Source organism: Eumetopias jubatus, unplaced genomic scaffold, assembly GCF_037043125.1.
Source record: "Eumetopias jubatus isolate StellerSeaLion01/CBP00866 unplaced genomic scaffold, mEumJub1_p1.0 scaffold_4, whole genome shotgun sequence".
Lineage (NCBI taxonomy): Eukaryota > Metazoa > Chordata > Mammalia > Carnivora > Otariidae > Eumetopias > Eumetopias jubatus.
The window spans coordinates 5,077,650-5,102,116 of record NW_028274810.1 but is presented as its reverse complement, the minus strand read 5'-3'; the positions used below and the strand labels follow the sequence as shown (position 1 = coordinate 5,102,116).

General features: G+C 40.4%; 1 protein-coding gene and 1 pseudogene across 1 annotated transcript in view; both read right to left on the bottom strand.

Moving 5' to 3' along the window:
- Window positions 1-5,128: 5,128 nt before the first annotated feature.
- On the bottom strand, window positions 5,129-5,672 carry LOC148164474 (ras-related protein Rap-1A pseudogene; annotated as a pseudogene).
- A 1,616-nt stretch (window positions 5,673-7,288) lies between these two features.
- LOC148164473 (flavin-containing monooxygenase 5) overlaps window positions 7,289-24,467 on the bottom strand; it is a 29,587-nt gene continuing 12,408 nt past the window's right edge. Inside the window, exons 2-8 of the mRNA XM_088022310.1 lie at window positions 22,769-22,957; window positions 20,183-20,345; window positions 19,241-19,383; window positions 16,222-16,421; window positions 12,369-12,721; window positions 10,720-10,792; window positions 7,289-8,839 (exon numbers count right to left, since the gene is read on the bottom strand). Coding sequence (XP_087878436.1) covers window positions 8,494-8,839; window positions 10,720-10,792; window positions 12,369-12,721; window positions 16,222-16,421; window positions 19,241-19,383; window positions 20,183-20,345; window positions 22,769-22,957 — 1,467 coding nt within the window. The 3' untranslated portion in view covers window positions 7,289-8,493. The remainder of the gene's footprint in view (window positions 8,840-10,719; window positions 10,793-12,368; window positions 12,722-16,221; window positions 16,422-19,240; window positions 19,384-20,182; window positions 20,346-22,768; window positions 22,958-24,467) is intronic.

Below are 24,467 nucleotides of genomic sequence, written 5' to 3'. Positions count from 1 at the left end.
TACTAGAAGTCCTAGCCACAGCAATCAGATAACAAAAAGAAATGAAAGGCATCCGAATCGGCAAAGAAGAACTCAAACTCTCACTCTTCGCAGATGATACGATACTTTATGTGGAAAACTCAAAGACTCCACCCCAAAACTGCTAGAACTCATACAGGAAGTCAGTAAAGTGGCAGGAGAGAAAATCAATGCACAGAAATCAGTGGCATTCCTACACACCAACAAGACAGAAGAAAGAGAAATTAAGGAGTCGATTCCATTTACAATTGCACCCAGAACCATAAGATACGTAGGAATAAATCTAACCAAAGAGGCAAAGAATCTGTACTCAAAAAACTATAAAATATTCATGAAAGAAATTGAGGAAGACACAAAGAAATGGAAAAACGTTCCATGCTCATGGATTGGAAGAACAAATATTGTGAAGATGTCAATGCTACCCGGAGCAATCTACACATTTAATGCAATCCCTATCAAAATACCATCTAGTTTTTTCAAAGAAATGAAACAAATAATCCTAAAGTTTTTTATGGAACCAGAAAAGACCCCGAATAGCCAGAGGAATGTTGAAAAAGAAAAGCAAACCTGGTGGCATCACAATTCCGGACTTCAAGCTCTATTACAAAGCTGTAATATTATTAAAAGCTGTCTTGAGACAGTATGGTACTGGCACAAAACCAGATACATAGATCAATGGAACAGAATAGAGAGCCCAGAAATGGACCATTGACTCTCTGGTCAACTCATCTTCAACAAAGCAGGAAAGAATGTCCAATGGAAAAAAGACAGTCTCTTCAATAAATGGTGTTGGGAAAATTGGACAGCCACATGCAGAAGAATGAAACTGGACCATTTCTTTACACCACACACAAAAATAGACTCAAAATGGATGAAATACCTAAATGTGAGACAGAAGTCCATCAAAATCCTAAAGGAGAACACAGGCAGCAACCTCTTCGACCTCAGCCGCAGCAACTTCTTCCCAGAAATATCACCAAAGGCAAGGGAAGCAAGGGCAAAAATGAACTCTTGGGACTTCATCAAGATAAAAAGCTTTTGCACAGCAAAAGAAACAGTCCACAAAACCAAAAGACAACCGACAGAATGGGAGAAGATATTTGCCAATGACATATCAGATAAAGGGCTAGTATCCAAAATCTATAAAGAATTTATCAAATTCAACACCCAAAGAACAAATGATCCAATCAAGAAATGGGCAAAAGACATGAACAGACATTTTTCCAAAGAAGACGTCCAAATGGCCAACAGACACATGAAAAAGTGTTCAACATCGCTCGGCATCAGGGAAATCCAAATCAGAACCTCAATGAGATATCACCTCATACCAATTAGAACGGGTAAAATGAACAAGTCAGGAATTGACAGATGTTGGCAGGGATGCGGAGAAAGGGGAACCCCCCCTACACTGTTGGTGGGAATGCAAGCTGGTGCAACCAGTCTGGAAAACAATATGGAGGTTCCTCAAAAAGTTGGAAAAGAGAGCTACCGTACGACCCAGCAATTGCTCTACTGGGTATTTACTCCAGAGATACAAATGTAGGGATCCGAAGGGGTACGTGCACTCCGATGTTTATAGCAGCAATGTCCACAGTGGCCAAACTATAGAAAGAGCCAAGATGTCCATCGACACATGAATCAATAAAGAAGACGTGGTATATATATATATATATATATATATATATATATATATGTATATATATATGTATGTATATATATATAATGGAATATTATGCAGCCATCAAAAGGAATGAAATCTTGCCCTTTGCAATGATGTGGATTGAACTGGTGGGTATTATGCTGAGCGAAATAGGTCAAGCAGAGAAAGACATGTATCCTATGATCTCACTGATATGAGGCATTCTTAATCTAAGGAAACAAACTGAGGGTTGCTGGAGTGGTGGGGGGTGGGAGGGATGGGGTGGCTGGTTGATAGACATTGGGGAGGGTATGTGTTATGGTGAGTGCTGTGAATTGTGTAAGACTGATGAATCACAGACCTGTACCTCTGAAACAAATAATACATTATATGTTAAAAAAAAAAAAAAAAGAAGAGAGTAGGAAGGGAAAAAAATGGGGGGAAATCGGTGGGGGAGATGAACCATGAAAGACTATGGACTCTGAGAAATAAACTTAGGGTTCTAGAGGGGAGGGTGGTGGGGGGATGGGTTAGACTGGTGATGGGTTTTAAAGAGGGCATGTACTGAATGGAGCACTGGGTGTTATATGCAAACAATGAATCATGGAACACCTCATCAAAAACTAATGATGTAATGTATGGTGATTAACAAAACATAATAAAATTTTAAAAAATGCAAAAAAACCCCAAACAAACCCAAAAACACTGTAAGCCTGATTCTGAAGGAAAAGAGAGAGAAAGAGACAGACAAGCCCAATCAAAAAAATGAGAAAAAGAAACAAACAAACCAAGAAATGAACAAAAACTATAAACCTGATTCTAAAGAAAAATAAAATAAAATAATTGGAAAAAAAAAAAGAAAAGAAAAAGAAAGCCTGATCCTATTTGCACCAGAACTGAAGCTGATGCTTTGGAGCACTCTGTGATCCGTAGATTTGGTACATGCAGGGGACCTGTGTTGGTTTTATGAGGGAGAGACCCACTGTGCTGGCTCAGAGCTGCCCTAGGAACTATGCCCCTGCCATAAAAATACCCCTGCCAGGCACAGGTGGTCAGGGTTTGGTGTAACCAACTCCAGCCTCCAGGGGAGATGTTGTGTTTCACTCTGATAATGCTGGTGTGTGTGGGGGTGAAGTGGGCTGGAGTTGGGGTTGGGAGGTTAGTGGTGGTAGTGGGGAGGTGGTGGAGACGGCATCACCCCGCCCTCTCATCCCCGGGGAGGGGAACTTGTGGCTGCCACTGCTCAAGAGGCCCTCCCAGAAAAGGGAACAATCTCTCCTCTTATGTCCCAGTCTTCGTCAGATTCTTGCCCTCAGCCTGTCTGTGCCCTGGCCTTTGGCAGGCCTGGTGCCATAGTTCTCCTGTGTTTTATCTCTGGAATTCAAAACTCCAAGTCTTAAAGCACCCAGCGAGGCACAGACCCACTCTCCTCCCCAAGAGGAGAGCCTCAGAGCACTGCACCTGGCACCATTCTGTCCCAGAAAAGCAGTTGCAAAGCCACATAGGTGCCTGGAGTCTATGGTAAAGCACAGTGAAAAGCTGCAACCACGTTATCTGCCCTCTGTGCAAGCCTCTGTCCCTGGTTGTTGAATGGCTGCTCAATGGCACCTGGAGGATCCTTTGTCCATGGAGAGGTAGTATACCCTCTTCCAAAGGTACTCCGGGAAGGGGAACATTCTTTCCCAGTGTGACCCAGCGGATCCCCAGGCCACAGCGTCTTGTGTGAACCCTAATGCGCTGCTCTCTCTCCTGCTTTCTCCCTTTCTCCCTGACTTCTCTCTGTGAAAAGGGCTCCCCCCGCCTCCACAGCACTGTGGCTTTTCTCTCCCACATTTCATGTCTCCAAACCTTACATCTACCATGTTCTCTTCCTCTAATTGTGCAGATTGTTTTCTTAATCCTCATGTTAGTTTCCTAGTCATTCCAAATGATTTGATGTTGATCTAGCTGTGTTCAAGGGATGAGGAGGCCCAGGGTCCCCCTACTAGTCCACCATCTTAACGCCTTCAAAACGTAGTAATTAAACAAATGGCACTATCCCATATTCTCCCTCTCTCTGAGAAAATGCCACTAGAATATGGCTCTGGGTCAAGTCCTGAACCAAATAAATATATTTCATTTTTTAAAATAATTTTTAAACTTTAAGGAATCATTTTAAATTTAAGAAAAGTTGCAAAGATAGTACAGAGTTCCCATATACCCCATGCCCAATTTCTTTTATTATTAACATTTTACATTACTGTGGTATAGTTGTCACAACTAAGAAACTATTACTGTACATTATCATTAACCAAATCCATACTCTGTTAATAATATTTCTTTAGGGGTGATTGGGTGGCTCAGTCGGTTGAGCATCTGCCTTCGGCTCAAGTCACAATCCCAGACTCCCAGGATCGAACCCCGTGTCAAGCTCTCTGCTCGGGGGAGAGTCTGCTTCTCCCTCTCCCTCTGGTCTTCCCCCATCTCGTGCTCTCTCTCTCTCTCTCACTCTGTCTCTCAAAAATCAACATTTTTTAAAAAATAATATTTCTTTAGTTTTTTTTAATGTACTAAGATTTAATCATTCATAAAAGCTGTAATTTAATCTGACAGTAAAACACAAGAAGTAATATTAGAGTTGGTTTTGTATATTATATATTTTAGCTTTGAAAACCACAGAAATCAGTTATCTCAATTTTTTTCCTATAAAAGACCCATTTTTCAAAGCATTATGCACAATTTTAAGTAGACTATAAAGACAGAATGATATTTCATAATTTTTAAAATATACAATGAAGCCAATGACTCAAAAAGTTGTCTGCTACAATGAGTTTGAGGGGAAATTTCATAATCTATAGAATTATGGATGTAAGTATAATGGTTCAACTTTTTAGTGTTTGACAGGGAGAAATCATGACAAAAAGGCCAATATGCGAGGTGCCTAGGTAACTTGGTTGGGCATCTTGATTCTTGGTTTTGGCTCAGGTCATAATCTTGAGGTGATGAGATCAAGCCCTGCGAAGGGCTCTGCGCTCAGCATGGAGTTGGCTGGGGATTCTCTCTTTCCCTCTCCCTCGGCCCCTCCCCCCCCTCAGCGGGCTCTCTCTCTCTAAAAGAAATAAATAAATCTTTAGGAAAAAAGGTCAGTATGGAATCATTTGATTATACTAGCACTATCCGGCATTTAAAATGCATCCGTGTCTTTTGTATGATCATATTAGAGTTAAGTATATTTATTTTCACATCTGTTATAACTGCAATTTCAAAGGAGAAATACTATTGTCTTATATTCCAAGAGCTATACAGAGAGCATTTGTTTTTTTTCTCCAGAGAATTTGTGGAAACCAATAGAAGATTTCAGTTATTCACAAAATGTATAAAACAGGAGAAGCCTCTTCAGATTTAATTTTTGAAGTCTGGAATGCTGGCGCTTCCCAGTTACGCACCAGTTCATTCCTGTAATCTGGCCCAGGATTACTGCTTACTGCGGGTCTAAAGCAGCAGACTCGACTTCTTTTTAGGCTTCTTCTTTTCCACTGGTGTTTTCCTATTTATCTGTTTTGACCAGGTCATAAAATATCTCATTAATGTTGATCTTTGACTTTGCAGAAGATTCTCAAAAGGCACAGTCACGCCATTGTCATGCTAAATTCTGACCTGTTCTTTGCCAACTATTCCCTCATCTTCCGGGTCGCGTTTATTGCCAGCCAAAATCACTGAAACATCTTCTGTGCCCTTTACCCATCAAATGGTCCTGTAAGTCATTAAACGTGGGCTGAGCTGTAGTAGAATATGCTTGTGCAAATCCTTGGCCAGTCTTCATATACAAATCCCCCATCACTGTAAATTTCTCTGTCCTGCTGGGTCCAGGATTTCGAGCATACACTTTTGGCAATCTACTTCAACTTGCCTTCTGTAGGAATCTTCTATCGTTGGGTCATATTTTTCAACAAAAATTCCAGGAACAAACTGAACTGTCAGAGCAGACCTCCCATGCGTCCTATAAACCAAGGGCCACTAGCTTGTACTCATGCATCATGCGGTCTGTTTAAATACTGACGGTCTGCTCAGTGCTACTGAAGGTGCAGTGAGACGCACACTGTTATATCCGGGATAACCACCCTCTGATCCAGTTATCCCACTTCTGGGACTCTATCCTCCCCGCCCCCCACAGCCGTGGCTCCTGCTCTGGTTCTGCACGGTGGTGGCAGCAGCGGCCGCACCCCCAGAACACACTCACCCACCTATTTAACTGTTACTTAAATTTCCTCTTATGTTCCAGTTCCTATCCAGGATACATCACATTAGGTCATTTATTTTGTTGCTCAGATTGTTTTGCCCTTGGCCATTGCGACCACTTTCGGTTGGCTTCTGTATCCCTTTGAAATACCCCTGTCACTTTGCTTTTTGAGCACTTTCTTAGTTTCTGGCACAACAAGAATGTGTGTGTGTGTGTGTGTGTGTGTGTGTGTAATATAATGGGAAATGATATATAATGGGAAAGTGATACAACCTTTCAACATAATTAGAAAAGCAAGGTATGTTAAATTAATGAAGATTAGTACACAATCATCAGCAACTAGGGCTTTGTATCTTGAGTTGTTTTTAGTTCAGTTTCCTGTTCATTTCTCACTTTTGGCTTGGTTTAGAAGTTAACCAATGATTTTTTTCTTTTTTTGGTAACCTTGCATAGTGTAAGTAAAATGAGAGAGTCAATGAATTTAGAATGACATACTTTTTACTTAAAAGAGGACACTGGGATACTTACTGATACTGTATTATCAAAGGATTGTTCACTCAATAAGCTTACCCGTTAAAAGAGGCAAATTTATATGTTAAAAGAAGAAAATGAAAAAGAAGCAAGCAACGTTCATTTACTTTTGAACTAGAATAATCTGCAGATTTTAAGATACTGGGTCTATTTTTATAGATGATAAATCATCAGTATCACAAGTTTTAGGGAAGGAAAAAGACCTAAGAAGTAATACCATTTCTCAGTTCTCTAATTCTCCAAAGGAATTTCCACAGGTAAATTAGGCCAAATGGCATGGAACTGTGTACAGAGTTCAATGATGAGGAGGACGTTGTAGCTCTCACATTTCTGGTTCTCCTATGTGTATTCACCCTGGGAAAGATAATACTTTCTAATGTTGTTCCTTGTTCACATTTATCCTTTTGTTAAGTAATAGGCAGCAATGCAAAATGTATTGCAGAACAGTTTATTTATGAATATAAGACGGGCTGGTATATGCAGTATCATTCCTGATGAAGTTCGGTGTGCCTAACAGTTAACACTTACTTAACTTTGTGGGACAAAAACAGAACAAAGCTTCTGCAAATGAGAAAAAGGAATCAACGGCAGTCCTAGGCCATAAATGGAAGTCTCTGCTTTTCATTTCATTTGCTCTGTTTTTCAGAACTACATTGCATGACATTAAAAGAACTGTTATAAGCAGAACGTCCCTCTATTTAGTTAACATCAATCCTATTTATTTATTTATAATTTATTTTTTAGAGAGGGGAAGGGGGAATGAGAGAGGGAGAAGGAGAATCTTAAGCAGACTTCACACCCAGCATCTGAGCCTGCTGCAGGATCTCACAACCCTGAGATCATGACCAGACTCGGACGCTCAACCAGCTGAGCCACCCAGGCATCCCTCAATCCTGTTTGTTTTTTTTTTTTTTTTAAGATTGTATGTATGTAGGTATGTATGTATGTATGTATTTATTTATTTATTTATTTGACAGAGAGAGAGAGACAGCGAGAGAGGGAACACAAGCAGGGGGAATGGGAGAGGGAGAAGCAGGCTTCCCGCTGAGCAGGGAGCCTGACACGGGGCTCCATCCCAGGACCCTGGGACCATGACCTGAGCTGAAGGCAGACGCTTAACGACTGAGCCACCCAGGCGCCCCTTAATCCTGTCTTAATACATAAATGACCTCTTTGAATAAGTACTACTTAGACTCTGTGTGTGTGAGGGAGTAGAGAGGAGAAAGTAGGAGTAAAGGATGACAAATCAAATCACATACATAGGCCAACTACCAAAGTTGGCAGCTACGGATCTAAGACAAAGTCGTATTGGATCCTTATATGGGAACTAAGAGATCAAAGGAAGATAGGACAGCTAACTTAAAATCCGAAACTTTTCAACCAAGTTGAACCTATTGGCAGATGCTAGATTATTAGAATGACCCATGAGCCTAGAAAGCTGAAGAAAGTTTTCTCATTGAAAAAAAAAGACATGCTGCTTACGGGAAAAGAGTAGAAAGAACCGGGTATCACACATACTAGTGAGTAGCTAGTGAAATAAAATGGTTGAGTGTTCATACATCTTATCTTAGATGTATCCAAGACCGTTATTTCTCTTATCTGTCAGGAGATACACATTTAGTTACAGTATTAAAAACAAACAAAAGATTGCGCTTCTAATAGAAAACCATATCCTATCAGCTACAGAATTACACGGAGTCACCCATTTCTTATACAGATATTGACTTACGCTCCCCACCGTAATATGTGATAAATGAAAACAAACATTTATTAAGCACATACCACATGTCAAGAAGTCCACCAAGGACAGACAAAGATGGCTAAAAGAATACCTGAGCTCACAGTTCAGGGGATACTAAAAGGAGCGAGTGATGGGTCATAGAAGGAAGGGAGGGAAATCAATATGAATGAAAAGCTAGCATCTCACTCTAGGGAAAAGGGGACAGAGGATTAATGCTTTGGTAAAAGCAATGAAAGTAGATTCCTGGGCAATGTGAAGCTGAGAGTGGTTCAATCTCATCAGATTCTTCAGGCATCTGTAGGTCCGGTTTTCCAAAGAAAACTAGGGCAATGACAAATGGGACAGCTAAAAGTAGGTCATAATTACAGCAAAGAAAACAACAGCCAGCATAAACCTGGCCATTGTTATTGCTGAAGTCGTGGATTTACTGCTTTCAATCACTCTAGTCATCATTGGCTTCCTGATACGATCTTCTGTGGTGAGGATAGCTTTTCGGGCTCCATCCCATTTTCCAGGGCCTTGAAGACGATACTGGATTGGAGTGCAGGGTCCCCAAAATAGCTGTACTGCCAATTTGGGGTCAGTGAAGGCCAGAGCCAGCAGATTGGGCCTGACGCCCACCAGATCAGCAAGCTCTTCCATGGTATCTATGTAGTCTACCTGAATGGTATGGCGTTGGCTCTCCACGTACCTGAGGCAGAGAAGACAAAAGCCATGGCCTATCAACAACTCAATCAATCAATCAATCAATCAATCAATGCTTCTCAGTGCCTATTATTGGCTCCCTGTTCGGCTGGGAGCTGTAGAAAACAGAGAAGAAAGACAAGACATTACCTCCAACCTTAAGGACCTTATATAATCTACTGGAGGATAGAAGACAGATACACATGAAGCAGAACAGAATATAAGAGTTTGGGTATATTGTGTAGTTTTAGATTGCTAAATATAAATGTTAGAAGAGGGTAGTTAAGATAGAGCAATTAGTCCTGGAAGGATGTGGAGGAGATATCTGATAGCAAACAGCGAAGTGTTACAAGTCAGGCGAGCAGTAGAATGAAGGAGCAAAGCAGGAATGAGTATGGAATATGAGCATGGAATATCTACGGGTGCTACCTACAGTAGAGGAGGCACGTTGTGGAAAACAAGGGTGGACAGAGAGAGACAAATGGAGCACATCCAGATACAGAGGACTCTGATGTTATGAGAGAACTCCCCACAAAAATGCTCAAGTTTGGGATCTTCAGTTGTTTATGAGGGCAGTGGTAGTGGGCTCCACAGAGCACGCCTTCCCAGGGCCAGTGCTAATTTGGAATACTGAAAGGAGGGGGAGGAGGACGCATCCCACTAGAGGAAGTGGCCCTCCAAACAGAATCAGGTGGAGTGATAATACTAAGTACAGATGTGAAGAGCTAGAACTTTTTAGGGGGAAAATGTGGTAACAGATACTTGTGGGAGGAGTGGGATTTAGAGAGCTAACTGGTAACTTCTTACTTCCTGTCAGGAAAATAAAATAACAGTAGGACAGAAAGGAAGAGGAAAGCCAAGTCAAATTAATTGAGATTAGATGGGATAACTTGAGGAAGCCAAAAACGAGGACAGGAACAAATGACAGAAATCTGAGGTGGAATTGGTGAGATGGAATTCTAGAGGAACTAACAGATGGTCCAATTGGAATTTATTGAAATGGGACTAATTTTATAGAAATGGGACTAGACAGGAAAGAATTTTGAGAGCTTCCCCTTATGGATATTATGTTGGCTGAAGGGTCTGGAGGCATGCATTTATCCTATAGTAGGGAGGCAAGAGCTGAGTATTCATGGTTTCACCAAAGGGATTCACCCGAGCCTTGTAGGTTGTTGCAAGGATTAAATAAACTCGTGCACATAAAACACTTTGTGTACATAGATGACCCTCAATAGAGGTTACTGGAGACTGCTCACAGTCAGAAGGTAGTTAGACAAGAATGGGTCAAAGGAAAGACAGGAGGAAAGTTGAAATAGGATAGTTTACTGCCAGAAAAGCAATAATAAATATTATCTAAATCCTTAAAATAACACAAGGAAGATTAAATATAATACAATAAGGGCGCCTGGGTGACTCAGTTGGTTGAGCATCTGACTCTTGGTTTTGGCTCAGGTCTGATCTCCGGGTCATGAGACCGAGCCCTGAGTTGGGTTCCACCCGCAGGGTGGAGTCTGCTTGAGACTCTCCCCCTCTCACTTTGCCCCTCCCTGCTGCGTGCTCGCTCGCTCGCTCGCTCTCTCATATAAAGAAAGAAAGCTTTAAAAAAATTAATAAATATAGTATAACATCACTCTAATTAAGAACTAAGTTGGGGCACCTGGGTGGCTCAGTCGTAAGGCATCCGCCTTCGGCTCAGGTCATGGTCTCAGGGTCCTGGGATGGAGCCCCGCATCGGGCTCCCTGCTCGGCGGGAAGCCTGCTTCTCCCTCTCCCGCTCCCCCTGCTTGTGTTCCCTCTCTCGCTGTCAAAAAGTAAATAAAATCTTAAAAAAAAAAAAAAAGAACTAAGTAAAAAATTAACCACATACCTCCTGGGAGAATTTCTTACCTTTTAGCAATTTCCTCTTGAGCCTTAGTTATTTCTGCCTTCATTTCACTTTGTGAGGGCAATGTCTTTAGCCCTAAAGAGGAAAATCAAAATTTTAAGTGTAAAATTACCTCACTGGGAATAACAATCTATTAAAAATCACTATGCCATGCAGAACTCAAAAGCAATACAGGATAATTTTCTGTACCCAAGGAGGTTATAATTCACCTTACCCCATCATCACCACAATATGACATTAACAACAGTAACTTACTCTAGTCTACTTTGTCTTTGGAAGATACTTCTCCTATTCTGGCTTCTAACCAATACCTTCGTCCTCCCTAACATCATCTTCCTAGTTGGGAAATTAAATAATGGACAAGAGGAAATAATAAATGGTCCCAAAAGTATATGAAAAATAAAGAAAGAAGTAAAAGGGCAGAGTGGGGGGAACCACGCCCACATTTGTACTCTTTGTAACAAATAGGCTTTATTCCACAGGGAAAGAAGGAACAATTCTTGATCCCATTTTATGCCTAAAGTCCTATAAAGATAAGCTTTTTCCTATTCTGCTTGGATTCTTCACAATTGCAGAGGCAGCCCATTCCGTCTTGATATGGCAATAGCTGACCAAAAAAAAAAAAAGGTTGGTGTGTTTGTTTTTAATGTTAAGCTGATTTTGTGCAACCCTCAAAGTTTCACTCCTTGGTTCTGGTTCAACCCTTGGAAGTGATACTGAGCAAATCAGATCCTTCTGCCATGGGACATTCTACAAACCTTTGAAGGGAACGCTCATATTGCCCCTGAATCTTATATTCTCTAGGTAAACCCCTCTGGCTCCTTCAGTTGTATTTCCAATGTCGTTTTCAAATCCCTTAACCATTCTTCTCTCTCTCCTTTTCATGCACCCCAGTTTCACTTTTAAAATAGGTCTTTGGGAAAAGTAAAATAAAATGAAATAGGTCTTTGGGTATGTGCTGACCAGTTTAAACAAGAACAATTTAAGTTCTTAGAGAAGAGCAACTGTAAGTTCTATGACATTATAATTCTTTAATGCTGCTAGAGATGATTAAGCCTTTTAGAAGCTATATCATTCTCCTGACTCATATTTAGCCTATTATCCCAAATGCCAAAGTTTTTTCTCGTGTTCTCCTAGCCAAAACTGAAAGAGGGGATATAAAAGGGGGGAAAGGAGGAATTTGAGAGGTTGAATCTTATACATTCTGGACTAGTCTTTAGCCAGGTCTTAATTTTTGGCTGAAATCAAATCACACCATTTCTATATTTGCTTTTCCGTATAATGAAAGATTACATTGTTTCGCTTCACAAATAGGTATCAGTTGTCTAAAATCTAGATGAGTGGATTCTACTATTGGCATCAATGGAGGAATATTTTCCCAGAGATCGTACGCCTGCCCCACTTAGATTTATCAAAGAAACACCACCAGGCAAAGCATACGTATTTGTGGAAAATTTCCCAGGAGATTCCAATATATGTCCACAGTTCTAAGTTATTACTCTATGTTCACTCAAAAATAATTTTTGAGCACTGATTTTATGCCAGGCACTGTTACAGTCCTACACACTGTTTAGCTATTTAAAAGCAAGAACATGAACATAACTAAACATACCACTAAGTAGTTAGGGAGTCAACTTGCACGGTCACTTACCTTTAAATACTTGAGTGACCCAGCGTCCTTGCATCTCTGAAATGGGCATAACGGCACCCAAGGGCTGGATCAAGCCTATGATTGCAAGAGTTGGCTTTTCCAGGTTTGGAGGGAAGACGTTTTTATATAGGGAAATCTTGTTTTTGACTACTTGGACAGAATCTTCCAGAAAAGGGAAGGCGAAAGTATAGCCTGTGGCAAAGATGACAGCATCCATGTTGTCCTCCCTGGAGCCATCTTCAAATATGGCAGCCGTTTCTGTGAATTCCTTCACGTTTCCTTTCACCTTCACCAAGCCAGATATTATACGATTTGGCAGGTCATCATTCAGCGTTGGATGTTGACTCAGAGCTCTGTAAGTCGTGAGATCAGAAGAAAGAAAAATGCGGAAAACAAAAAGGGGTATCGGTAACATGTCAGTAAAATTCCACTTTGATGGAGGTGGTTAAACAATATGGTAATGGTCTCTCTCTGGTCTATCCATGAAATTTGGGAAAGCTCTAACGTATACCAGCTTGGCACAGATTAGGATCTCAGAGCAGAAGTTGAGACCTGGATGGCATTGAAAGAGAAGACGGGGGCGCCTGGGTGGCTCAGGCGGTTAAGCATCTGCCTTCGGCTCTGGTCATGATCCCAGGGTCCTGGGAATGAGCCCCGCATCGGGCTCCCTGCCAGTGGGGGTTCTGCTTCTCCCTCTGCTCCTCCGCTGCTTATGCTCTCTCTCTCTCTCTCTAATAAATAAAATAAAATAAAAAAAAAAAGAAAGAAGACATTGGAGAAGTAAAAGAAGAATGGTCTTATTTGAAGAGTGTATATATGGTTTCTCAAGGAATAGCAGTAATATCCTCAGTGATATGATAAGGCCACAGGCCCATAGGTTCTATCCACAGATCAGTAGGTCTGGAGAACTGGACTATCTGCATTCTATTGAGTCTCATTTCTAGTTTCAAAGGCCCAAGAGCTAGAATTAAACCATCATTTTCAAATGACCTGTATATAGGGATTTATACTTATAAATTGATTCTCTATACATTCACTTATTGGAGTCTCACACAAACCCAATGAAGGAGGCAGGACAGGTGTCATTATCCAAGTTTAGAGATGAGGAGATTGAGGCCTACAGAAGTGGCTTGCCCAAGGTTACACAGACTAGGATTTTAGAATGTATGTCAAAATGGTTTTCCATGAATTCCTTGGGAGCCTCTGGGCCTCCTAAGTACTATTTTCGTAGAGAAGGCATAGGATAAAGACTGTCCCCCCCACAAAAAAAATTAGGGTTTCTAGTGTCTTGGACCTCTCTAAAAATCAGTCTGGATCCCTGGGCCCTGGGTTAATAGGCTCTGGGAATTCTCAGCACATCATGTTCAGACAGAGATGGCCAAGCCTCAGGAACATGGCATTACTGTTACTGGTCTGTTGCATTTAGTTACGCTTTGACTCTAACCTTTAGAGTTTAGGTACAGGTTGTGTTCTTATTCTGACCTCATGATTTCATCTTTCTCTCTGAGCTTACTGCTTTTCACAAACAGTACCACCATCTACGTAGTTGCCTAAGTCACAAAACTTGAGTCTTCTGTCTGGTCACACGGGCTTTTCCCTTTCTCCACTTAGTATCTCCAGAGTAGTTTTTTCTGTTTTCTATCTTACCTAGACCATTACAATTGTCTGTAGGGCCTCCTGCTCCATCCCCCTTCAGTCTATCTCCTACATCATTTTTGGAGTGGTTGTTCCAAAATGTATTTATTATTAGGTCACTCACTTGCTTGAAATCTTTCAATGCCTCTGGACTCTTGATTCCAAATGTTTTAGTTAGCAGAGTATACAAAGGTTTTTTTTTTTCTCTTTTTCTAAATGTTTTATGTATTTATTTGACAAAGAGAGACACAGCGAGAGAGGGAACACAAGCAGGCGGAGTGGGAGAGGGAGAAGCGGGCTTCCCGCCGAGCAGGGAGCCCGATGCGGGGCACGATCCCAGGACCCTGGGATCATGACCTGAGCCGAAGGCAGACGCTTAACGACTGAGCCACCCAGGCGCCCCACAGAGGTTTTAATATACCTGTCTGGTGAGGCTGTAGATGTGCTCAATCACTCTTTCACCTTTGCCATTTTATTACAGTCTGCCCAAACCAGACGACATGCAAGTCCCAGAGCAAAATGTATTTTTCACTATTCTAAGACCTTGTAGTTAGAATTAGAATGCAACTTCCTTTCCCTCCTTACTTGGCTAGCTCCTATTATTCCATAAAGCCTCAATTAATTTTGTAACCACCAAAGTTATGGATGCTACGGTTTCCATAACTGGGTGAAATTAATGAGTGAAAGAACACAGTCTCAAAGTATCACCCCACTGATCAAAGGGAAAACATCTTTACAGAGGAGAAACCTGGTAGGTGCCACCTTATCCAAGTGATCAAATTTAACCTCATTAATACGGGAGAAATTAATATGATGTGGATGCTGGTGTCATCCACCAAGAAGGTACAACATAACCTATGAGTATTTCTGCCAAAATGCTTAACCAGATTATAATAAAGGTAGGACAAGTATGTGAGTCCAAATTTAGAGATTTTCTATAAAACAGTTGGCTCAATTCTTTCAAAAAAGCCTATGTCAAAAAATGGTAAATTATTTCGGATGAAGAGAGACTAAAGAGACCTGACAATTAAATGCAATTGGGTAATACCTGAAAGGATCCTAGATTTAAAAATAAGAGAGCTGTAAATAATATTTTGGGGAACATTTAGAAAATTTGAATATGTGATATATTAGATTGTATGTATAAAACTATTTTATCAATGCTGAATTTCCTGTGTGGACGCTCTGTTACGTTTATGTGGGAGAATGCCTAGAATGTAGGGCAAAGTGTCTTAGTGACTGTGACTTACTCTCAAATGGTTCAGGAAAAATATGTACGTATGCATTTATGGATGGATGGATGGTGTATATGTGGGGATTTATCTATTTTCAGAGAGAGGGAGAGAGAGAAGGCAAATGTAGCAAACTGTTGATAGGTGAATCTAAGTGAAAGGTACATGGGTACTCATTGTACTTACTATTTTGGAGTAAGTAAATCTGAACGTTTAAAAAAAATGAAGAGTTGGAAAAAAGCATTTAAAATCAGCCTCTAGAAATGCTTTCACAGTCTGTCTCCTTGACTGTGTGAGGTCTCCCATAGTTCATACCCCCAGAACACTCCATGCATTTATCATGCTCTCTTGCCTGTCTTCTCCTTAGAGTACTTAAGGTAAGATCCATTTCTCGAGTCTGACATTTATTTCTTGTGTGACCTCAGACGAATTAGTTTCTCTAGGTGTCAGTTTTTATATCTGCAAAATAGAGGTTAAAAAAAATACTTCTAACCTATAGGGTTGTTGTGAGCATTAAATGAGATCATACATGGAACTCATTTAGCAACGTGCTTGTCTTATAATAAGTCCTCAGAAAAGTAAGGTGTTATTATTTGTACTAGTATTACTATTAGGTCTTTAGTCTCTGTATTCTCATGCGCAGCATAATGCTTGGCTCATAACTGGTGCTCAGTGTTTGTGGGATGAATGAGTGAATTATATTATACACTGCCATCTGCTACCATTTGGTTGTTACTGGGTAGTGTGTAAAAAGAACTTATATCTGAGGAAATGATCAAATGGTTAATGCCAAGGAGAATCATAGGCTGAAGATTACAGATTACAGTAGATCTTGGACTTCTATAAGGCGCAAGGTAGAAATCTGATCTCAGATCGGTGGATTTTCTTAATGTATGCGTAGAAGTAGCTCTATGGTTAGCCTGTGTGAACAGTCCTTATTCCTGCGCCTTGGGCATCACTGCCCCACTCCCATCGTGGTAACATACCTGTGTTTAGGCTTTAGGCCAAACATCTCGTGGTCAAACCTTTGGTTCATCTTTTTCTCCAAAAAACTGTTTACTAATGACTGACCACAAATCTTCGAAAGAAAATGTTTATATCGAGAAGAGAATAACACATCAAAAGGATATCCATAGTCAGATACACGATTCAGGATCCAAGACCCTCTCCTGGTGCTGAGGAAAACCTGGGGCATGGGGGAAAAATTGTTTGCATTTCTCATTCTCTGCTCATAATCCTTTAATAGCACCCCACTCTCTTCAAGACTAAGTTCAAACTCATTTGTCAGTCTTTTTAGTCCCTGTGCAATTTTTTTTTATTTCCTGCAATTTACCTTTTCAAACACTAAGAATACAATTAAATTAGTACACTCACTGACCAAGAACATGTCTTTCTCTCAATTACCACTGCATTTCTGTTTAATGTCATTATGCCTCCTTGAAAAGTCACTTATTTTAATTCTCCAAAGCCTATTTATTGTTAAGATCCAGATAAGTGTGCCTTCCTCCATAAGACACCACTGACCATTCTGCCTGACAATTTTCTCTCCATCCTTTGAACTTCTCTAGCATTTAATCTGCCCAACTCTTTTAAAAATCAAGGAACAATAGAACTCAAAGCAGTCGGACATCATTTAATCTAAAACCCTCAGTCTCTTTTGCCTTTGACATTATCTGCATTATTACGAAAAACCCCTGTTATTTATCATATATACTGATACTAAGTTTTTACACTTCATTCTGCAAAACCCTTTCCTCCAGGGTGGGAGGTACAGCATAGACATCTTTCAGTCTCCCCAACACATCATCATTGCTTCTTTATTGAGAATTGTGACCTGTAACTCACTGTGCCAGGTCCTTTAATCTAATTCTTACTTAATCAATACAACAACCTCTTGAAGTAGGTATTATTATCCCCATTTTACGGATGAGAGGCATGGAGAAAATGAATAGCTTGCCTGAAATCATACAGTTAGTAAGTGGCAGAGTTGAATTTCCAACCCAGGTCTGATGAACCCAAAGCCTGTGCTTGAAGAAGTGTTTCACTGATTATTTAATGGAAAAACAGCAGATCCCTAGTAGAACAAGAAGGTGGTCAGTCTTTAGGTGCCCTCTACTGGCTACAGTCCATATTCAGAGCTGATAAAGTTTTGACATTCAATTACCTGGTGAATGTATCACTTTCTCTACAAAACTTCTGGGGATAGTTCGCAGAATTGTAAGGTACATAAGTACCTGCTCTATGGTCTTTTGTCTATAAACTCTCATATAAAAAGGTGACCAGGCTACAGAGGGATAATTATGTACTTCACTCATACATTCTCACTGACGGTAACCTTACACACTCTGATGATTAAGCACAGTTGAAAGAGCATGCACGGTCTAAGGAATCACACAGCTTTGTGTGCAGTCTGTATCACTTTTGTTATATAAGTATGTGAGTAAACACTCAGAGTCTCAATTAACAGATTCCCTATGTATAAAGTAGTGAAAATAATACATCCCAAGGCTGTTGTGAGAATAGTGAACCACCTGCAAAGGGTGGGGGATATAGTAAACATTCAATAAATGCTTAATGGCTTTCGTCATACTTCTCATTTCAGTTTTCCATGTATACTTTGTTTTAAGCAAACACCGTATTTACAAGTCTGGATTTATATGAAAAAAATGTAAGTAACGTTGTTTTATAAGAAATGGATTTTTTCTCTTCACAGAATGGGTGTGCTGGTGTCAGCCCTGCCGTGCAGACATGGTTGTACAGTGTGTTGTCCCCAGGCCTTCTCAGACACAGCCACCTTATCTCCATCTACTCTGGATGTTTCCTTTGGCAATCTGCAGTTCCTCAGTGTATGGAAGGCCCAGCTCCCTTATAACTGACCATGTGATAAGCCAGTGATATTAAAGAAGACTCAGGCTTTGGGTCCCCATCATATACCTTACACACTCTTTCATCATAACACATACTTTTACCCTTTTTTGTTTATATACCTATTTCCTGATCAAGCTTGTTGAACTAATTTATAGGGCAACATATGAAATTACTTTTGTGGCAATAGATGGGGATAATACTGAGAAGTGTTACTGAATGGATTTTCTGGGTAAAGGTCACTTAACAAAGTCGTGGCATTAAACTTCTATTTTAAAAAGATTTTAAACATATTTGTGGATAAACACAGCTTAATTTAAGTTACTGGAAAATGACCAGAAACTTACCTATTGCCAATAAATTTATTCAATACAGGCATGAATAACAAGATATAAAATGACATGTCTTTTTCTAGGAGTTTATAATGAAGACTGTTTTTTTCCAGCTCAAAATCCATGCTACAAAAAACAAAACAGCTCAGGTCTTTTTTTTTTTTTTTTTTTTAACACTGGAGTGCAAATCTGGAACCCAAAAAACAAAACAAAACAAAAAACTCTAGGACACAGAAATTGCTTTAGAGTGAATGTCATTCTGATACCTAACTGTATGCCAAGGCTGGGGTGAACTCCCTACACATGCTACAGCATGGATGCTTTTCATACCAATATCCATGTTGTCTTTGGAAAGATTAGACTGTTTCTATTTTCCATTTGGGGAGTGAAGAGGAAAATTCCCCACCATCCTCTGAGTGCAAAGCCTTCCGCTGAACCAGTGTGCTTTCCTTCATATGAGAGTGTGGCACTTCCGCTAGCCTAAACAAGACCAATACTCTGAATGCTGCATTTGACCAAGCTCCCTGGGCAACTGCTTGGTCTTCAAAGTCAGAGGCATACTGAGAAGAGAGAGCTGATTGAGATAATTGGGATTCTTTAGTGTGAGGTCAACAGGAATGATGGGAATCTAACAGGGAACACTGGCTCCATCATATCATCGTCATAATGTTGCCAACGGAAGCAACGGAGCCAAGCCCTGTGTTTGCCATTGGCATGGATGGGCTATGTGCAGAGGCATTCATACTCCATGTTGGGTCTACATACTGCTTCCTTGATGAAGCAAAGTAAATAATTTACTGATTCAAACCTGCTTGGCTGTGTGGGAAATTTCCACAGCCAGATCCCCTCCAGAATTTCCAATGCCAATTATAATGACTCTCTTTCCAGTGAAAATATCTGGATTCTTATAGTCTCGGCTATGGAAGTACTGTCCTTTGAACTTCTCAATTCCTGCAAGAGAAGGGAAAAGAATTATCGGATGAGGCTTATCTGCTATCATTTGCCAAAGCATTCACTTTGCTGGCAGTGGGTAGAGTTTAAGCACATACCTCCATCTGTTCTCCCTTTACTCAGCTGCATGCTTGCCTTTCTGAATATTTTTGCCTATTTTCTTTTCTCACAGTCTCAGAGCAGACCTTGTGACTTCCTTACCACAGACAGTCTGCTTAACTCAGGATCTGCTTGTATTTTAGACTTGTAGACTCCCAAATCCAAACTGCTGCAGAAAACCTCCTTTCTCTTTTGTCTTTTCATATTTAAATACCTACTCCCCTTTCAATTGGAGTACATATGGTTTCATATACTTTAGAGTATACTAGAGTGCTTTTTTTGTGTTGTTTTTTTCAAAATGAAAATCCAGGTCAAAATCTATAATTGAATTCCTTAAGTTTTCATTTCTTCCTTAGAAACTCAGTATTTGTTTGTTTCCTTGATTGCTGAAAAAGTCTTTATTCAACCTAATACGGATCAACTCCATGTTCTTTCTTTTGCTCCTTAGAAAAACTAAGGTTGTTGGGAAACCAAAGAAAGAGCCCTCTAATTCTTCTCTAGTCTTCAAAATTAATGTTATTGTTACCTCCCAAATGGCAGTAATCAAAGTTGCCCCAACATCTTTCAGGGAAACATGCAGAATTAGGATAAACTTCTTCTCATCCTTAGGTAGGAATCACTCAGGCCACAATCCTCCCATTTCCTCAGAGATCAGCTCACAGGCATGGCTCAAGGGTTTCCTTCCTTGTAGGCTACTCACCAGGAAAGCTTTCCAAGGGTAAGTGAGCATTGGTGTGATGGCCAGTGCAAACCATGACTCCATCAAAGACATTTACCTCCTTTTCCCCTTCAGATTCTGTGAATACCTCCCATTGGCCTGAAGTGGAGAAATCAGGCCGCTTCTTCACACTGCACACAGTGGTCTGAAAAGAAAAGTGATAGCTCCAGGAGACTAACCACAGCCAATACAGTGGACATCTTCCCTGACATGACTCTCCTTGCAGAGTGTTACACAAAGGGCTAATATCACATAATAGAGCTCATGCAGCGATATTTGATTTTCATATTCCACACATAAGAACTTCTTTGTCCGGGGCTGTGGTCAGAGTGAGAAAACTCCCATGAGACAGGCTAAATAAAATAGTTGGCAGGTTAATGGTGCACTCTCCTCTGCTTCTAGAAAAGTGCAAATTACTCGTTCTCTTAGACCATGCCCTAAGATGTCATGAGACGCGTGAACAGAACGTAGGTTTCTCCTGTGCTTCTAAGGCACTCCATGCACTAAATGCCTACTACTCTCCTGACCCCCAGACATCCTGGGACCCTCTGGTATCTTTTTATCCCAAGTCCTGTTCTCACTGTCTAGGCTTAAACTCGTGACTGAGTCAATGATCCTCTCTTTGGCTCCCATAACTGCCAATTTTACAAGTGATTATAAAGAAAGACGCTGCAAGATGGGATAGTCAGTGGTATAATTTTTAGGTTTAAAAAAATGGGTTTTTCTATCCAGCCTAAGGAAACATTAAGAGTGTATTCCTATGTGGTTCTAGGGTCTCGGACCACAATGTCTTGGTGGACTCCTAGAGATACTGTATCGGTAGAACCTAGCCATCCTGCACTATTTAGAGTTCTTCTCTTTAAGCTTCTTGCTCTAACACAGGCTTGTGCCTCTGCATGGGTCATCTTTTATTTCTTCATTTGGCAGATTCCTACTTACCTTTCAACATTTAGCTTACATATTATCTCCTCTAAAAAAACTTCCCTGGTGCCTATTGTCTCATGCCCTGATGGGTTACGCACCCTTCCTCTGAGCTAACAATATAAATCTCTAAGGCATTTATTACCCTGTAACTCTTTACTTTCATTAAATTTATAGAAATTTTTTTCTTCATTCTTATATCTTCTTAACTAGGCTATGAAATCATTGGCTTCTTTCGGTCTTTGTGTCTCCACCGATTAGTATGGCAACAAACTTGTTAAATGTGTTTAACAACAAGGGAAGTCACTGAACTATAAAAGACTTACTTTGGAAGTTGTCACTGGATATTACCAGTTTATTATCCTTGTTAAATAGAGAAAGTGATGATTTAGCAGAACGATCAGAAGGCAGAAGGGAGGTGGGAGTGGGGAATTGGATGCAGATGGTCAAGAGGTACAAAATTCCAGTTATAAGATAAATAAGCACTGCGGATATAATAATGTACAACGTGACGACTATTGACAATACTGCTGTATGGCATATTTGGAAGTTGTTAAGAGAGTAGATCCGAATAGTTCTCATCACAAGGGGAAAAAGGAATGTAGAATATTTAGGCTTTTTGCCAGCTGTCAGAAATATGTGTTCTTCTATGGCCATGGTTAAAGATGATAGAAAAATCGGGCTCCTAGGTGGCTCAGTCGGTTAAGCGTCTGCCTTTGGCTCAGGTTGTGATCCTGGGGTCCTGGGAACAAGTCCTGCATCGGGCTCCCTGTTCCATGGGGAGCCTGCTTCTCCCTCTCTCTCTGTCTCTCATGAATAAATAAAATAAAATCTTTGAAAAAAAGGATGATAGAAAAATCAAGGAAGACTTAACAACAGGAAGGAACCATTGAACTGATCTGATATAATCAGCCTGTTTTACCAACAAGAAAATTTTTACAAACAAGAGAACAAGAGACGTCAAAGTTGAGAAACTTACTTGTCTGAAGCCACAAGTTGATTAGTGGTAGAGCAAAGAGTAGAACTCAAGTTTTTGTTCCCCAATTAGTGTTCTTCCCTCTACACCAGAGTTAATTTCTTGGCTTCCTCAATAACTTCCCAATAACTGCTTCACTAGGTTGTTTGTGATCACATAAAAATAATGCATTGGTGTGATCTGATGAGCAATGGGTGTTACACGCAACGGATAAATTGTTGAACACTACACCTGAGACTAAGGATATGTTGGCTGATTGAATTTAAATTAAAAAAAATGCACTGGCAAGTACTTCAGAAAGTATAAAAGGGCTAAGCAGCAGCAGATAAGCTGTGGTGGACCCAGAAGTTTCCATACCCGTCAGTTCCCCTCCGTAACCAGGAAAACACTTGCCCTCATTTGTTTTATTGCAATCAAATAGCATAAAGTGAAGGAATGAAAACATTCTGGCAGGTGGCTTCTAGGATCTGCAGCCAAAATATATAGAAAAAGGACCTTTCCATGGACAGAGACAGGCACAGAGAAGACAAAAGAATGGTCTTTTTCTGGATAGGATAGATACATGGGCATATTAAGCCAGTCTTTACACATAGGCACGGGTAAATTAAGCCACATTCTTCATTTATTTTACAAACAACTTCAAACACAGAGACACCCAGAAAATTCCCTACCTTAAAGCGAATATACTTTAGAAGATCAAATTCTTTGGCATACATCCGGAAATACTTGAGGACCTGGGAGTTGGGCATGAAGTTAGGATAATGATCTGGGATGGGATAGTCACTGAAGCACATCATCTCCTTAGATGTGTTGATGATCACTGATTTGTAAATACTGGCCCTTCCTTCTTCAGGATTTTCCTGCATTAAATAAGAAGCATTCATAGCAACTTGAGAATTAACTACATGGTTTATTAACAGTCAGTAAACATTTGAAAAAGTTTTCTGAAAGAAATGCCAATTAAAAAAAGTTATATAGACACACACACCCCTCCACGTCTCCCAGTATTTGTGCCCTTGTGTAGTCTCTTCCCTTTGAATCTGAGTTGTCTTTGTGACTTGCTTTAGACCAACAGCAGGCAGTTGGCATGATACCTGGGTAACTTCCAAGTCAGTCCTAAGTAGTCTTGCAGTTTCTGCCCTCTGTCTCTTAGAAAGCTTGATCTGGTGGAAGTCAGCAGATATGTAAGAAGTCCAACTACCTTAAGTCACCATTCTGTGAGTAAGCCCAAGTCAGACATGTGAAGAGAATGTCTGGGATACAGAGATGTGTAGCCAGCCCCCAGAAATTTGGTTTATCCCAGCTGAAGTTCTAAACATGTGAACAAAGAGACCACAGCAGATATACAGTTTCAGTTGTCACCTAATTGCAACGACATGAGACTCCCAAGTGAGAACTGCTCATCTGAATAATAGTCTTATAAATATTTTATATATTTCAAAGCCTAGATGAGTTTCAAGGGTTGTTGTACTCTGGCAAGACTGCGCTCCAGGAAACATTGTACTAACTTCTATTCTGTCCCGCATATGTTCCCCTATGACCTCATTTTTTACTCATTTATTTTTTATTTTTTTAATTTTATGATGTTATGGTACTCACCATACAATATTTTTTACTCATTTAAAAGACTATTACTCGGTGTTAGCACAAACAGAAACTTATGAAATGGGAACTTATGCTGGAGAGAGTGAAGTTAGTAGAATGTTTTCTGGAGAGCAATGTGGCAAGTATATGAAAATCCTTGAAACTTACTTAGCTCTTTAAGAAATATTCAGCGTAGTAGACAAAGTTACATTAAATGATGTTAATGATAGCGTTATTTATAGAAAAGAAATAAGCTAAGTGCCTGTGATACTGTGACTTATAAGAAATACATGTTTGGTCATTCAGACGACCAAAAAATTGTCTCTCGTATGTATTTGGTCTTTGTATATATTTTGCATATATATGTGGACTTGCCTACAGTTCCTGACTCATAGCTCCCCATCCCTGGGAATTTCCTAAGTGTTAAGAATGATAAAGATGTCTTTTGTTGTGTTAATGAAGGGACTTTGGGAAACCACTTAAGGATAGGGGCTGATTGCCAAAGGAGCCAACTAAGGGGAGCCTGGGTGGCTCAGTCAGTTAAGCATTCCACTCTTGATTTTGGCTCAGGTAGTGATCTCAGGGTTGTGAGACTGAGCCCCATGTTGGACACCCCTGCTGAGCAGAGAGTCTGCTTGAGATTCTTCTCTCCCTCTCCTTCTGCCTCTCCCCACCCCACCACCACCACCACACATGCTCTCCCTCTCTCTCTCAATTAAAAAAAAAAAAAAAGAGGAGTCAACGAAGTGATTAGAGGGCTGGAACTTTCAGTCCCACCCCCACCCC